The sequence below is a fragment of the Myxine glutinosa genome, chromosome 7 (assembly GCF_964187855.1).
Source record: "Myxine glutinosa chromosome 7, kmMyxGlut1.1, whole genome shotgun sequence".
Lineage (NCBI taxonomy): Eukaryota > Metazoa > Chordata > Myxini > Myxiniformes > Myxinidae > Myxine > Myxine glutinosa.
Window position 1 is genome coordinate 32,834,410 of NC_136267.1, and position 17,647 is coordinate 32,852,056.

General features: G+C 45.4%; 1 protein-coding gene across 2 annotated transcripts in view; it reads right to left on the minus strand.

Moving 5' to 3' along the window:
* Positions 1-17,647, minus strand: part of LOC137431100 (uncharacterized) — a 172,319-nt gene that overhangs the window by 113,539 nt on the left and 41,133 nt on the right. Inside the window, exons 7-8 of one of the 2 annotated variants that reach the window (XM_078781398.1) lie at positions 7,350-7,417; positions 7,014-7,125 (exon numbers count right to left, since the gene is read on the minus strand). In XM_078781398.1, coding sequence (XP_078637524.1) covers positions 7,014-7,125; positions 7,350-7,417 — 180 coding nt within the window. Of the gene's footprint in view, positions 1-7,013; positions 7,159-7,349; positions 7,418-17,647 lie in introns of both variants that reach the window. The other variant, XM_068122007.2, reaches the window with a different exon arrangement.

Consider the following 17,647-nt stretch of genomic DNA (forward strand, 5'->3'; position numbering starts at 1 on the left):
TGTAGATAAGCTAGTATTTGCACTGTGTCACCTGCGTCTTATGTGTTGTAAATAAACTTGATTGCTCCTTTTTGCTTGTGTGTGTAAATAATAAACCCCATTACTCGTCTGTACGTCTTCTCGTTTTATTCCTTTTTCCTCTTTGCATTCGTCGCCTTTGTCTTTTCCCTGATTGAGCAGCTGTGGTGCGATACGGCCAAAGTTCGGGTGGAATCGGGTAAGTTTGTTAGGTCGCGGTCACCAACCGCTCGGTCTACAACATCTAACCGCGATCTGTAACAATTGGTTTCGTGTGCAATTGGATCTGTAACAAAAATTGACTCGAGAGTGCACCACAGCAATGATTGGCCAAATGGCCTCATTTCCTTGTGTGAGGTCAGTATCTTGATTCAAAGCCATACAAACACACGTACATACATAGAGAGAATTGCCTTGCGAGTGTGCGATGGTGGGGTGGTGGGGTGGGGCGAGGTTGAGCCCATGAACTGAACCTGGGTACCCCCATTACATATACTCCACCATGTAAAATATGGTGGAGATTGGCCCAGCCGTTATTTCTATGATTTTCAGACCTACACACATACATAGAGAATTTCCTTGTGGGGGGATTTTGGGTGGGGATTTATTTTGTGATGTCTCACTGCTAATGTGTCACGACGAACTGTCTCACAAGTGATGTCAGCCTGGAAAAATAAGGAAAGACGTCATCATCGAAAGGCAACAGTGGGCATAAGCGTATACTCGAAAAGTGTGATGTATGGGTATTAAACTGGACTGCAAGGTGAAACAGTAGAGCAATGGCAGACAAACTGTGTGCGGAGTTCAACGTGGGTCCTGAGCATCCTATATCGTCAAAAGCGGTCAGAAGGGAACTTCACAGGTCCGGATATCACAGCCAGGAATTGCTATGAACGAAATGCTCACAACAACAGGCAATGGCTGTTTTTGCAGTTTTCGTGGTGCAAGGAGTATAGGCAATGGGCTGCTGAGCAGTGGAAAATGTGATTATGGTCAGATGAGTCGTCCTTCAAAATGTTCATGACGAATGGATGTGTGCATATGTGGCGACAGCCCAGGAAGCAGTGCATCCCCGAATACCTGGTTCCAACAGTCAAAGGTTCTGGAGGTTCCATTATGGTTTTTTTCACAATGGCATAATGGCATAATGGGGCACTTTTTTCTGGCATGGCCTGGGTTCACTCATTCCATTAGAAGGCAGGGTTGATGCAGCGTGCTACATTACTGTCCTGATCGATCATCTGCATCCCATGATGCAGCATTTCTTCCCTGTTGTGAGGCGTGTCTTTTAGGACAATGCGCCAGTCTTCAGAGCACGTGTTGTCATCAGGTTGTTTGAGGAGCACAAGACGAAGTTACACATCTTCCACGGTCCTCCCAATTGCCGGACCTCAATCCCATAGATCATTTGTGGGACTGTCTGGGAAGGTGCTCAAGACAGCGGTTTCCACCTCCATCAAACCGACATGAATTGAAGGACCTCCTTGTGGAAGAATGGTGCCACATACCTGCACAACAGTTCCAGACATTTGTTGGGATATGCATGTGGTGGCTGAACACTGTACTAAGTGACATTCTGTTGGTGTTTCCATTTTTTTTTGTCTACTACCTGCACATGCATACATGCATACTACTAAGTGTGTCTACACTGTAGTGAACACCGCAGGGCGACAGATGACCAAACAAGCTTGAACTCTGAGGCGTTCAGTCAATGGCAGAGCTTCTTTATGTGCGTGGGGGAGTGGGGGAGGGGGTGGAGTGGGGGAAGGGCCGCGAGCACTTAACTGCACGGGTCCACTAGACGCCTTCGAACCTGCGATAATTAATTTTAAGCCGACACAGAATTAAATGTACAAAAATACCGGCTTTATTGAAGAAATGCCGGTAACTAAATAATGCATGATAAAATAAGATTCCTAAATGGAGCGCCCCCATACAGACTCAAATACAACACAAGGGGAAATATAACTGGAAAATAAATATGTGTTAGTTTGTACTTAGCTTTGAGCGGCTCTTGAACCTCGTCAGGAATCGTGATCGTCACAGGCCTCCACATCACCTGTGCGGGAAACACAGGCTGCACTGCACTGCACGCGTGTGGAAATTAGGCCTCGCTGTGCATTCCGCTCCTCTAGCCGCCGAGTGCGAAGTCAGCAGGCCGCGCCTATACCACTCACCCCCGCTCGTCCCAGTTGATCTCGTCACCAGCACCGATGAGCCAAGGAAAAAAAAAATGCGGCCGTGCCTTCAATCGGAATCCAGTGCATCCAGAGCACGCAAATGCGTCCGCCTTCCACCAACACCTCCAGGTCCAGCTCAAGAGGCACCGTATGTGTGACCGTTCTTTATGAAAATCCAGATGCCGAGAGCTTATCTGACCAAAAAGAGAAAGGTCGCTATGGAGACCAGCCTGGAGAGAGCGATAGAACCAAAAGAGACAAAATGTCAGGAACTCCGTTCTTTTCTTCGCAGTCTTCTGACGTCATCCGACGATGCCCGTGCCTGCTCCAACCAGTGGCCGCCGCCACATCACTATCGTACCCTAACCAATCGCTGCTCTTCGGGGCGTGGCCTCACAGGCCTGCCTGCTCTTGTGATCACCCATCGGTGGTATCAGCGGTGGTTCAATGTCCTGGTTCCGGTCGCTTTTATTTAGTGTTATAAATACTCGATTTCTTGCTATTAGTGTAGGCTGTTATGTCATTTCGTGTTTTTTTTTTGTTAAAAGCAAAATTCCACTTGATTCCTTGTCTTTGGGGTGTCACATGTTCGAAAAAATAGGTTGTTAATTTTTTAAAACGGATTAAGGGTGTCAAATCCAAGATGGCCGCCAAAATATATAAATTCCATTAAAACTGGTATTCTGAACACAGTATGAGGTCCAAATTGCCATAATTTCAATACCAAGGAGTTCAAAAACAATGAATTTCAATATGGCAGTCAAATTCAAAATGGTGGAAAAATCCAAGATGGCCGCCACTTCTTAAATAACCACAGTACAAAAACTTAATGTTCTTGATAACACAAATTGTGAATGATGAAATAGGTCCATTTTGGTGGTAATGCCCACATAAGTAATGCTAGGCCGTTGGGGAAACATGTTACTGATTCGTTGAAATCGGTGGATGCCAGCCATAGTGAGAAATAGTGAGAAAATCCAATATGGCTACCACTGTTTTACACAAAGGTCCACATTGCTATAACAATGATAGCGTAATGTAATTTCCTGTTTGACCATATTTAAATATTCCTGTCTCACAATCATCCGTTTTACCTTACAAGTCCTCGTGTTCATCTCCCACAATGTTCTGAGCTGATTGTTCATTGTTGCTACAGCCGTAGTTCAAACAGCTACAGACCTCTGTGCATGGGAGTTTATTGCTGTGGCAACTACAGGAGTTTCCTTTGCATCCTGATTTGCAGCCACATTTTACCAGCTTAGTCACGGCCTCTGGTGCTGGAGGGTTCAAACACATCACCGGAAGAAATCTATTTTCCTCTGACTTCCATCCGTAGTCAGTGGGAGAAGGAAGGGACGGTTGACTTTCGCATGCCTGCATCCATATCATTGCAATATAATGTGCTCGCAGAATGTGTGGTGTCAATGATCCAGAGGTTGGAGGCAGACTCTCTCCCTCGGCCTGTCGATTTGAGTACAAGAACCATCGTAGTGCATTTACTTTGGTGTGTGTTTTGGATCTGTACAACAAGCAAACGAACCTTTCCAGTTGGTCAATTGCGTTTGGAGAGGGTGTTGCAGCAGATTTGCCAAGTGAAGCAAGTGAATCCAGTATCATATCATCGCAGGACATGAACACCTTCATACACCAGTCCTTTGTCCTGCCGGCGAACCTGCCACACATATCTGATCCTGTGAAAGAATGAAACCCAAGAATAGCTGAGGCGCGGTTAACTCCTAACTTTTCAAAGATAGGTTTGACTGCAATTTTCCTATTCAGTTTTCCTTTTCCGGAAAGGAAATATGTCTCAGCAGGTAGCTGTGGATACATGTGGATCATCAGCAAGAAGACATCGGTATCTGGAGAGTCTATTACAAGTTCTACATCGCCGTTAACTGTTAGGGCATGGAGCAAGAGTAACGTATCCGCTTCTTCATGACCGTGTTTTACCAATTCATCAGGCACACTTACATTGCCTTTTGTCTCAGTGCCGAAGGTTACCATGAACTTCTTCAATTTGTTGGCAGAGCTGTTGCTGTGATCCAGAGTCTTTGCAGCTAAATACTCTACAAGTTCTGCCTTGGTTTTGACACTTGAAAGGAAGTCCTTCAAGGAAATATTCTGGATCAGTGTACTATCTTGGATGTGAAAGTAGGTCGAGTTTCCCTTTGTTCTCTTTTTTCTCATTTGCTCTTTCAGAGAACTTTCGACGTATCTGTCAAATACCAGTCTTACTTCGTCGTAGTTAGCTGCAATCCTGATAAGCTTTTCAAGAAATGACATGGCAAAATCACTGCATGTTTTCATTTTGTCTGTCTTGGAGATGGAGTTAACGAGGGCCATGCCATCTATGACTACAACTTTAAATTTCTCAGACATGTCGGACATGTCAGTTGAAGCTTCTTGCTCAGGCTGCGCTTCTTGTACTTCAGGCGCCTCGGCTTGGGGTGGTACTTCAGTTTGGGAGTTTTCACTCAATACTTGGTCGCCAGAAACACTCGGTATGGCATTAGCTGGATCGCTTGTGGCTTCTGTTGGGCTAGGTTGCTCCTTGGTAACTAGCGCTTCAAGATGATGAAGGACCTTAGCCTTGTCATATGCTAGGAGAAGTGACCCATCCGAAGCGAAAAGGGCACATGGAACAATTCCAAATTCATACTTCCCAATACAGTCCTTTAGATAAAGGTCTGGACGGCTTCTTGATGCTACTATAAACCTCTGTAGGAGTCCTCGTTCTTCTTTGACTTTAATGAGTTTGTCACCTGCTTTCACTTTCTTCACTGTGTTGGCACTTTTGAAAGTGCCTATGTTCTTTCTCTTCATTGGATCCCACACTGAAAGTTTTCCTTCTGTAAGGCGTTCTTTGACAAATGTCTGGAACAACTGTTGTCCGATGGCATCGCGGTCTACTATGTCCTTTGTTACCTTTTCATCAATTACTTTCTTGGTAAGAAGGTTACACAGGTCACTCTCATCGGTTACGAATGGGTCTCCATGAACAACAAATACCTCTGTCAATCTAGCGGAATTTCTCATTACTCGGGTGGACTTTCCCCCTGTGATCTCGTGGTGTTGGTCTCTGGTATCAGCACCTTCCATGCCATATTCTCTTTGAAACTCCTCTACTAGATTAGACAAGTCAGGTACAATCAGGAAGAAACGGTCTAGAGCTCTCTCAATTTGGGTTATTCCAGTAATGCCTCCAATGACCTTGAGTTTGCGGTTCTCCTGCTCAATTCCGTGATCTGGACCTATTGAAGTGAATGCAGCAATCCCCTTCGTCACACAGAAATTTCCTTTCAGGAGTTCTGCCCAGACATCTGGAAAAACTTGTTCTGTTTGCTGCATTGTTGACAGGTACAAAGGGAGCAAACGTGCGTAGTTCAGGTGGTCGTGAGCAAAGAAGTACTTAATAAGAGCTTCAGTGCTTTCCATATGCAGCAGCAGGTCCCGTTGTCTGGTAGCTCTAATATACTGAAGGATAGTTTCAAACTGCCTCAAGTAGTTACGGATGTAGTGTTGAATTGGTGCTGGATTGCTTTCAAACTGTCCCAACTTTGTGAGTTTATCTCTAGATTCGAACATGGTCATGGTTTCTCTGACGGCATCTCTGAGGTTTTGACGGTTGCCTGCGTTCATGCTGATATCTTTCTGATATGCTTTTTCCAAATCAATGGACGCTTCACTTAGGAACACTTTCTCTTCTGGTGCTTTTGTTAGGAACCTGTCAAAGTAGAGATGGTATAGAGCAAGCAATGTTACAGTATGTGCTTCTAGGGACCTGTAGAGATGTTTTCCATTTAGGATTTGCGTTACGGTTGTTGGAGAATATAGTCCAGCTTCGACCCAAGCCTGGTCAATGCCGCTTCCTTCTGCCATATTGAAATTGAATTTGAATTTGACTGCCATATTGAAATTAATTGTTTTTGAACTCCTTGGTATTGAAATTATGGGTATTAATTTGGGTATTATCATTATGGGTATTATCATTAATTTGGACCTCATACTGTGTTCAGAATACCAGTTTTAATGGAATTTATATATTTTGACGGCCATCTTGGATTTGACACCCTTAATCCGTTTTAAAAAATTAACAACCTATTTTTTCGAACATGTGACACCCCAAAGACAAGGAATCAAGTGGAATTTTGCTTTTAACAAAAAAAAAACACGACAGCCATTTTTAAGACATAGCAGCCTACACTATATGTGTGTGTGCTGCATTGTCATAAGGAACAGAGGAAAAATAACAGAAGCCATTACATACAGGGGATTAACTACCCATAATCCCTAACTAATTAACATAAACCACCCCTCTCATGGGGACACTTATACATTTACACGACATACGGTCTACCGGCTCCCTACTTATGTACACAAGTTTCTTCTTCTTCTTCACGACAGTCAGAGCACACTACCTATACAATTCTACCTGGCTCTTAGGTAATCATTGCCTACCCCAAACAAATGTAACAATACATATATACATATTGGAAAAACATATATACATATTGGGGAGTGTTGGAAATCAAAATATACACCATATTTTACAAAGTAAAAAATAGATGACCACAAGTAGGTCTTCTTGCCGGCATTTTGGTTGTGGAGACTATAGATCCCAGGGTTGTATTTGAAATGAAGTATTCTCTTGTGTGCCATTACCCTGAACAAAATTCTTGCTTGTTATCCACAGTGGGTGGGAACTCTGGAAGTGATAGGGGTATGGCACAGGCACGGAGGTCCAAAAGGCCTCTTCCTCCAAGATTCCTTGTATTCTTGGTAATATAATGAAGTTTAAAGTAGTTTGAAGATTACCTGGACGGCACTTTGGCAATTCCACATGCCCGTCTTTACAGGTGATGGAAAGACGTTCTGAGGTCACATAGTCTTGTTCACATTTCAGGGCCACTGGTACATCTCTGGGTAACTGGATAGAAAAAATGGGCCCGATGAATTCTATCTGCAAAATAAGAAAGAAGTTAAAGGCAGATTCTGAGATGGATAGTACCATAATAACCAGGCCTGAATAACATGGAATGTGTGATTATCGGATAATTGGGTCGTTTTTGAAACTAGAAAATCAAATGATGGTGGAGGATTCACCAGGCAGGAGACTGAGGTCTGGGATTAATTCAGAACAAGAAAGCATACCTTTTTGTAAGCCTCTGGAACCTCAAGGTGATTATTGATGAAATGCCATTGCCGAAGGTCACAGAAATCTGTAATATTTCACACACAGGCAAGAAATTATATATTTCTGCAAAAAGTATAACACAACGCATACGCCTTGGAAACCAGATTAGCAAATACCATCATTGAGATTATATATGGTGACCTTGAAGAGCCGGGCTCTTGCTTGAGACGGACGAAGTGACGGGCAAGACACAAACTCGTCCGAGAAGATGTTTATTGTAAAAACCAACTCGGGAACTCTCTCAAGCCCGTTTATCGGGCTGCATATATATCCAAAACCCGAAAGCATAACCGAAACCGAAAGCCACGCCTCTCAGGCGAGGCGTGTTTCGGTGGTCACGTGACCGACAGGTGCAAGGGATTATAACCGCACGCGCGGCATGCTTTGCTGGTCACGTGACCAGCCACCCTGGCGCCGAGGTTGTCCGCCGGTGATGTCACCGGCTGGAGCAAGGAGATTCTGCTGCTGGTCTCGCTTGGGGGACCCATGGGTCGCTACACACGCCCCCCCAGAATGGAATTGATCCAGGAAGGTCAACCTGAGGGGGGTCCGGTGTGGTGGTGGGTGGTCAGACGGGGGGTGCAGGACGGGGAGCGGCCGAGGGGCCAGGCAAGTCCTCGGGGGAGGCTGCTGAGGTTCCTCGCGGGCCTCCCGAGGTTGCAGTTCGCGGGTGCAGTGCCGAGAAGGCTCGAGCGGTGCACGCGAAAAGTGGGTGAGCCAACCGAGGGGCTGGTCAAGGCCTCGGGGGAGACTGCCGAAGTTCCTCGCGGGCCTCCCGAGGATGCGGGGCTGGTCAAGGCCTCGGGGGATGCAGTGGACGGGGGACGGCCGAGGGGCCGGGGAAGTCCTCGGGGGAGGCTGCCGAGGTTCCTCGCGGGCCTCCCGAGGTTGCAGTTCGTGGGTGCAGTGCCGAGAAGGCTCGAGCGGTGCATGCGAAAGGCGGGTGAGCCAACCGAGGGGCTGGTCCAGGCCTTGGGGGAGGCTGCCGAGGTTCCTCGCGGGCCTCCCGAGGATGCAGGGTCGGAGAAGTAGTTGCGGTTGTAGTTCTAGGTGCGCGAGGGTGACGAAGCGGCCGTGCCGCGAACGTCAGTGTGCGCGAAGGTGCCGAAGCAGCCGTTCCGCCAACGTCAGTGCGCGTGAAGGTGACGAAGCAGCCGTGCCTTCGGAGGGTCTTGGAATAGGTTCGCCCCTCCGGTCGTAGAGGAGGAGCCGAGCACGGTGCGCGAACCTCATAGTCATGGCCGTCGTCGTTACCGAAACTCCGGCATGTCGAAACCGCGGTCGAAACTGCGCCCGAAGCCGTGCGGGAGAAGCCGGCGTCACCAGCCTAGGTGGCTTCCCTGGCTAGGGCGTGCTTGCCGTGTCCGTTCGCAGCCCCCGCATCCGTGCGGGGGCAGTCGGGGTTGCGTGTTCAGATCACGTCGGGGTCACCAGTAAAGAGCCGGGCTCTTGCTTGAGATGGACGAAGTGACGGGCAAGACACAAACTCGTCCGAGAAGATGTTTATTGTAAAAACCAACTCGGGAACTCTCTCAAGCCCGTTTATCGGGCTGCATATATATCCAAAACCCGAAAGCATAACCGAAGCCGAAAGCCACGCCTCTCCAGTGGTCACGTGACTGACAGGTGCAAGGGATTATAACCGCACGCGCGGCACGCTTTGGTGGTCACGTGACCAGCCACCCCGGCGCCGAGGTTGTCCGCCGGTGACGTCACCGGCTGGAGCAAGGAGATTCTGCTGCTGGTCTCGCTTGGGGGACCCATGGGTCGCTACAACCTCATAATTTTACCCAATATCAAGGGTCCACTTGAGCTTGTGATAAATGTTTGATGTCAAAACATTTGAAGCAATATAATCGTTCAATACAAGCAATACAAACAATAAAAGAACCAAGGCAGCAGTACGCAATAGCAATAGCAATTCAATGTCAGTTTGTATTGACTCTCTAAGGAGACCGATGACAATGACTAATTGCATTTGAACTATGCCTATGATAGGTGACAGTAATGAGGATAGGTGGCTGATCAACCATTACTTTACTGCAGAAGAATGGCATCAATGTGATCTGGAGGGGATATCGGCATTAGTGAAGAAATTCAACAATCTGTTTGGCGACACAGAAATGTTGTATTTATACTTGCATGACATCACAGATATTACTTTTTCGTGGGACATACAGTCACGTGAAAAAGTAAGTACACCCCATGTAAAGTTTTGACTTTTTCAACATATTTCAACATACAGCTATTTGATCTTCATTTCAACAATATTGATAGATAAAGGTGATATAATATAACAAATACCATGAAACATTTACATTTTGTAGTCCATTGTATAATTTAAATAAACATAAATGCAAATTTCGCATGTGGAAAAAGTAAGTACACCCTTGGCTCTAATCGGTGGTATTGCCCCCTTTGGCGGAAACAACCTCAAGTAGGCGTTTCTTATAACTGTCCACCAGTCTCTGACATCGACTGGGAGAAATTTTTACCCACTCCTCCATGCAGAATTCTTTCAGCTGTGCGATGTTTGAGGGGTTTCTTGCATGCACAGCTCGTTTCAAATCCCCCCACAACATCTCGATGGGATTTAGATCTGGGCTTTGACTTGGCCATTCCAGAACCCTCCATTTCTTTCTTTTCAGCCATTCCTCGGTGAATTTACTGGTGTTTAGGGTCATTGTCATGTTGCAAGGTCTACCTTAGGTTGAGCTTCAACTTTCCGACAGATGGCCTCACATTATCCTCAAGCACCCTCTGGTATAATGCAGAATTCATAGTGGATTCTATGATGGTGAGCTGCCCAGGCCCTGATGCAGCAAAGCTGCCCCAAACCATAATATTTCCACCACCATGCTTCACAGTCGATATCAAGTTCTTGTGGTCGAATGCTGTCTTTGGTTTTCGCCAAACATGTCTTCTGGTACTGTGGCCAAATAGCTCTACGTTTGACTCATCTGTCCAGAGCACATTGTTACAGAAGTGCTGGTCTTTGCCTCGGTGTTCATTGGTAAACTTTAGTCTTGCCCTGATGTTCTTTCTGGACAACAAAGGTTTCCTCCTGGCACACCTCCCATGTAGATCAAATTTGTGCAGCCTCTTTCTCATGGTAGACTCGTGCACTTTGACATCAACAGTGGCAACAGCTACCTGTAGGTCCCGTGATGACATTCTGGGGGTTCTTAGAGACTTCTTTCAGCATCTTGCGGTCTGCTCTCGGGCTGAACTTGCTGGGGCGGCCTGGCCTGAACAAGTTGGCAGTTGTTTAGAATCTTCTCCACTTGTAGATTATCTTCCGGACAGTCGAATGATTGATTTCAAATTGTTTGGAGATCTTTTTAAATCCCTTCCCAGACTCGTAGGCATCTATAACCTTCTTTCTGAAGGCCTCAGAGAGCTCTTTTGATCTAGGCATGGTGACGCCGCACACTTCAACAACAAAGAGCAAACCTAACTAAATATCTGAGGTTTAAATAAGACAGGTTCCTCCAAGATCCTTTCTAACGATGTTCTAATCATTTGCACCTGAGCTGGTGCACCTGATTCTAATTTTAGGTATTTGAAGTAGTGATAAATGTAGGAGTGTACTTACTTTTTCCACATGCGAAATTTGCATTTATGTTTATTTAAATTATACAATGGACTACAAAATGTAAATGTTTCATGATATTTGTTATATTATATCACCTTTATCTATCAATATTGTTGAAATGAGAATCAAATAGCTGTATGTTGAAATATGTTGAAAGAGTCAAAACTTTACATGGGGTGTACTTACTTTTCACACATGACTGTATGTGCACCATTATTGTTAATGTGTTAACTAACATACATCAATATGCAAATTATAAGTTACCGCCTGTAACACAATGGCAACATGTGTAGCTTATTTATAAACTATAACTAGAAAGCCTCTGAAAATGCAAAATCTGTCGGTGTCCGTTTGTATTCAGACGTTTTCTTCTTCCCTATGCTCAAAATAACGAAAACAGTTTTTTTTTTTAATACAAAATGAAAATTGATGATTTTATGTAGCCTTGACCTTTGAGCTTTAGATCAAAAATAACAATAATCAGGTTATAGCTTTTGATTGGTGAAGCAATTCAGTGATCCAATATGAAAATTCTTTAAATTTCAGGTCAATCGGGTGAAAATTGGAGATTTTATGCAACCTTGACCCTCGAGCTTTTGATCGGAAAAAAATTAATCAGCTTCTCGGTTTTGATTGGTGAACCGATTGAGTGACCCAATATGCAAATTATTTCGGATGATTGCAGGTCAATCAGATGAAAATTGATGATTTTATGTGATGCTGACCTTTGACCTTTTGACCAAATTATTAATTTGCCTTCTCCGTATTATCATAATAAAGCTTTGGTGAAAATTTGATGACAAAACTCAAATGGTAAAAAAGTTACAGCCCCGATAGACAGTAACACACATAGACACATGGACAGGCAGACAGACAAACACACAGACACACAGAAGTGATTACAAATCCCTGTCTCCTGCTGTGCAGGGACGGGATAACTAGCATATGTTTACAATAGGCAGCATCATTATTTTTTGGCTAACTGAGAGGTACTTCAATACTCTACTTGCACATACAGTACCATAGTGCTAGGATACAGGACAGGTATGCCAAGTCAAACGTTTTTTTATTATACGAGTAGGCAATGGACAATTGCAAATGGAATATATGAATTGAACCTGCATTCCGTACAGTTACATCATGAGCCAGCAGTTTAGATAGTAACACAAACAGGCCAAGTGTGACATATTTACAAAGATCCTGCAGATTGATCCAACCTCCTGGAAATTCCCCTGCTGTCTTTACTATGTTCAAACAAACAAACAAACAAACACTCTCATCCATCACTATAAGAGATAAATACCAGACTTTGTGTCAACACCACTCTGTGGCATAATGGTTGGAGAATCTGCTTTGAGTCTGGGAGGTCGGTATAGTCCAATGCGGGACCCACGGCGTCTACCACAAACATTGCAGGTATAGACTGGTCCTTGCGGAGATGGACGTTGGCAGGTTTTCCTTTCTTGCCTCTGCTGTCCCTCGATAGCAAGTCCCCCGCATTCAAAGTGGTCCAGGCCTTTGGGGCAGATGATTCGCCAAGCTGACCTGTTTCTGGCCTGATGTTTCCAGATGACAACTGGGATGGAACAATACTGGAGTGGAGACTTAAGGACATCCTTATAGTGCTTTCTTTGTCCACCACGTGACCCTTTACCAAATTTAAGTTGTCCATAGAAAAGCGCCCTTGACCTTTTGACGAAGTTGGCAATACTAGTGCAGGCTTTGATGGGCCTCATGGCCACCTCCTGCGTTGTGGTGTCTTGTTAGTTCTCTAGTTCCGTCAATACATGGCCGACTTCTGGTGCCATTTATGAATAGATTTCTTCAAATATCCCTATCCCGGTCTGCATCCGAAACTCTGGCAAAGAGAGCTTGGATGCAGCCTTTACCCCATCCATCGAGCGCATACAAGGTTTGCTTCTTCCTCTTCCCTAAACCATACCCAGCATTGTTGTCTTCTCCAGACTTTCGTTTTCTGCACGCATGATTTGTCCAAAGTATGACAGTTTCTGTTTTAGTGTCAGTGCTTCAAATGTAAAATGGTGGCCTAATTCCTTCAATAACACAGATGCTAGTTTTACTGTTATACATCAACATGTATTGCCAATCAGGCTGTTCCGATCAAGGCAACCCCAAAATGCCTCAAATCCCTCCCGGACCACAGCTGTGTGAACCTTATAGGTCATAGCCTCGCCCAATCCCTGACCTGAAATTTCAAAGCAGAGAAATGAAGGCCAGACACAATCACTTGTCATTATACAGTCATGGCAGCATGCTAGATATCTGCGATCACCAAGCGATCGCCATGGGTAAGCCTCCACCAGCTGGGATTCACTTGCATTTGGCCTGCAATCCAATGATGGCCATATTTTTATTGTTGTTTTTTTTAAACATGTTGTAAATTAAGACTAAATGTAGCTTGGTATGGGCTATCCAGCAAAGGCAATTTCATTCTGATCTCACAAATCTTAGTCAAGTTTTGGTGAAAAAATGTTAAAATGTCTTTAATTGGGTCATGACCTTAATATTAGGTCAAGGTCAAAAAATCATGCCAACCCCACATACTTTGTATTTCCATTATCGATGTGAAATTTAATTCCGGAAGGGCAGGCTGGATCCGAGATACAGCTCGGACATTGGCAGAAAAAAATGGAGAAAAACATAATGGTTTACTACCTACTAGGTGTGTAAGACCTTGACCTTTAACCCAGAGGAGTATGATGCAAATGAAGCTTAAATGCACCTTGCTCTAGGCTATCTAGAGAGGGCAATTTAATTATTATTGGGCAAACCTTCGTCGAGTTTTGGTGAAAATGGTAATTTGAGTCATGACCTTAAAATTTGGTCAAGGTCAAAATTCTTATGCTAACCCTGCATACTTTTAATCCCATTATTGAGGCTAAATTTCATTCCGAAACTCCTTGGACAATGGCAGAAAAAGGGAGAAAACCTAAATGGTGGTTTAATAATACGAGTAGTGTAAGACCTTGACCTTTAATATGGACGTGTATGATGTATATAAAGGGTAAATGTGGCTTGCTCTATGTTATCCAGAAGGCAATGACTTTCTGATCGGATAAACTTTAGTTGAGTTATGGTGGAAAATGTTAAAGTCTCTAATTAGGTTGTGACCTTAAAAATTACTCCATGGTCAAAAATATCAACCGCACATACTTTCTATTCACATTATTGATGCGAAATTTCATTTTGAAAGTCCCAGCTGGCTCTGAGTTACAGTTTGCAAATTGGGAGTGCAGGAAGAAAAAAATTCCCAATGCTGGTTTAGTAATCCGAGGGGTCCCAGAAACTCAGTGGTACCATTCAAAATTGGGTGCACTAGGTGTCGAAATAAACCCTAAAACAGCAATAAGCCTTCACCTATCCTATAGGGGATTAAATTAATAGCAATGGCAATTATAATTGAAATGGTCGAGCTAGATTATGATTACTAGCGTGACTCGCCGCACTCCGCGTGCCTCACCACACGTCGTTTCAGAGGGGCAGGCATCTTTGACCATTTCGGTGTCTTTTGGGTCTTCATGGTGTTTTGGGTCTTCAGGGCCATTTGGGTCTTCAGGGTCTTTTGGATCCTTTGGGCCTTTAAGGGTATTTTGGGTCTTTGAGGTGTTTTGGGTCTTCAAGGTCTTTTGGGTCTTTGGTGTCTTCAGGGGCTTTTGGGTCTTAAGGGTCTTTGGTGTCTTTTGGGTCTTCAGGGGCTTTTGGATCTTCGGGGTGTTTTGGGCCTTCGGGGTGTTTTGGGTCTTCGGGGTGTTTTAGGTCTTCAGGATGTTTTGGGTCTTCGGGGTGTTTTTGGGTCTTCGGGGTGTTTTGGGTCTTCGTGGTGTTTTGGGTCTTCGGGGTGTTTTGGGTCTTCGTTGTGTTTTGGGTCTTCGGGGTGTTTTGGGTCTTCAAGGGTGATTTGGGTCTTCAGGGATCTTAGGGGAATTAAATGGTCGTCAAAGGTCTGAGGGGTCTCATCAGTCTTAACGCAATTAAGAGAGTTAATTATTAATTAAGAGAGGGGTCTTTTATTTGAAGAAGAAGAAGACGTTTTCGTCGCACATAAACATGGCGACATACATAACCATATACGTTTGCTCTATCATAATAAGATGTGAACAATGGCTGAAATAAGCCATGATCATTTGATGGAAGAAAAAAGATAATAATTATTGAAAAGTCACCATCATCCATATTGTTACAGACACGACTTTGATGTTAAAGTGGGCCGAGCGGAATGGCCGTCGTGTCCGCACAAATTACCCGACTATACTCGCCGTTGACGAAGTCGCGCTACGCTGGCTCAATAAGAAAAAGAAGACACCCGGCTGGATTACAATGACACAATACGACACCAGGGGTTCAGTTCTCAAGACCTCCGGAGGAGGTTATATTCGTGCGGAAGGTCAGATTACAGGGACGAGAGGTACATCATAGGAAGACAGGCACTTAGACACAACCTTATATTATTCCCGACAGACCACAGAGAAACAGGACAAAAACTGACTCACACGGGGATTGATGACAAGGAAAGCGGGTATTCGATGGCCAGCACAAGGTGCACCTTGTGCTCAGGGACAGGATGGCGCGGCCCAAAAGATGCAGGAGGTCTCTCAGCGCTCGAGGTGGCGTCTTGTCGTCTCAAGCTGGGGGCGCATCTGACGTCACGTCCGGCAAGCGGCTGCGTATATCCGGCGGGGAGTGACACGCCCTCGGCTCGTTAGCTCCGCCTCGTGGAATCGGCACGTTGCTTCTCATTGGGTGCGTGCGGGGGGGGGTTACTGGCTCCGCCCCTGACGAGGAGCTGACAGCCAGCCCCTTCGGGGTAACCCCGTGGAGCGCATGGTCTGGAGCTAATCGAGCCGGTGTGAGGACGCATCCTCCCCCGCTCCGCCGCCATCTCCTCTGTTGTTGTTGTAATTGTTGTTGTAGTTGTTGTTATTGTTGTTGTTTGGGGAAGAAGATGGGAGGAGGTATGGGAAAGGTCCTAAACTCACTACTGATGCCATATAATCACATTCTGGTGCAACGAAGAGTCATAATTAATGGAAACGAGGCCTTAACTGACATAGATTAAGAATAACTAGGAAGATGTCCGAAAGTTGGCTACGTGTGGTGCGGTGGACCTGGGCACGACATTTAATGGGGGAATAAGGGGAAGGTCGGCTCTACTGATTGTTATTTACATGCAATGGGACTAGGGAATGGGGGACTGGGGAAAGTTGGGGAGTATTGGAGAAAATAGGGGAATATTTACAAGCGGATATGGAGGCCAAATTCCATATTCGCAACATTGCACCCTTCTCTACCCTCGGGGCGTCCCGACCCGATAAATTTTTACCTACTTTAGTGTGGCACGCAATGTAGTTCCCTCTACTATTAACTCTACCCTGAGTGCGACAGTTTTACAGATATTCACAAATGAGTAAATATGTCCCCCTGCGACGTTGCACCCTTCTCCTCACAGAAACACACCCACAGGATAACCGAATCCGGAAAGAATCCTCAAACTAAACATACAGCCGGTAGGGAGCATTATTTACAAGGCTACGCTGCTATTTACACTACGATCCAGGACCTGTTTTTGGAGGAACACATGCAGATGTTATGCATAGAGAGAGCGCGCTTGCCAACATCGATACACCAACCCACGAGTGCTCTGTGGCCGACGGCCTTTAATAACGTGCAGAGCACCCTTCCCGAGCATCAACAGCACCACCCCACCACCAATCGGTGCAGTCACCATTGTTCATTGGAATAAAAATAAATTCGACAACCCCTAACCCTGCAGGTGTCTCTTGCTCTTCTTGTGGTGCACTTGGTGGTAACTAAAAGTGGTTCACCTGTATGGCATAGGTGCCACGTTGACCCATAGGTCCATCCCCGGGTGGTGCTTGGCCGCAAACGAACTGCGGTCCATTGTGGGTGGCCACAAACATTGCGGTCCATATGGTGTATCGATCCAGGCAGCCAACAGCGAAAGTGCAGGCCCACAACTGCGTAGCCAGCACCTCTCTCTCCTCTCTCTCTACCCCAAAGCCAGATCCTCGGAGGTGGGAGACAAAAGAAGAAACGAGTGAGTAAGGTGGTAAGGGCGCAAAAGTGCACGCAATATAAGGTAATGCACACTGGGGGCACATGGGAACCAGGTGAGACAGGTACGTTCCTATCGTACGCCCCCCCCCACCAGGTAACCTACATGGCCCCTCCCTTACCCCTTACTGCATCCACAAAACACAACACTACTCATAAACATCTACTTTACAAATCAACAAACATCCCTACTGTCTTCCCCGTTCCTCCCATATACCAAATTCGTCTTCTCTCCCTCCTAACCAATCAAATTTGCCATTTTCAACTCTCATCAAAATTTGCCATCTCCAACTCAACATCATAATTTGCCATCTCCAACTCATCATCAGTCCCTCCTAAGGAGGGAGAGATGGAATCACCCCAATGTCTCATCCACGTCGTGATGCGTCTCACCAACCCACACAGCAATTCTCATTTCTGCAACACAAACAAAGAAAACACAGGTGTGGAGTCATCATCATCACCACAGGTAAGTGGCTGCGTATGGTGCGACAGGTTCATCAATCCTAACTATTTCCTAAATGACTTTAACAACTTTACACTACCCGGGGTCTTTCTCCGGCCAAC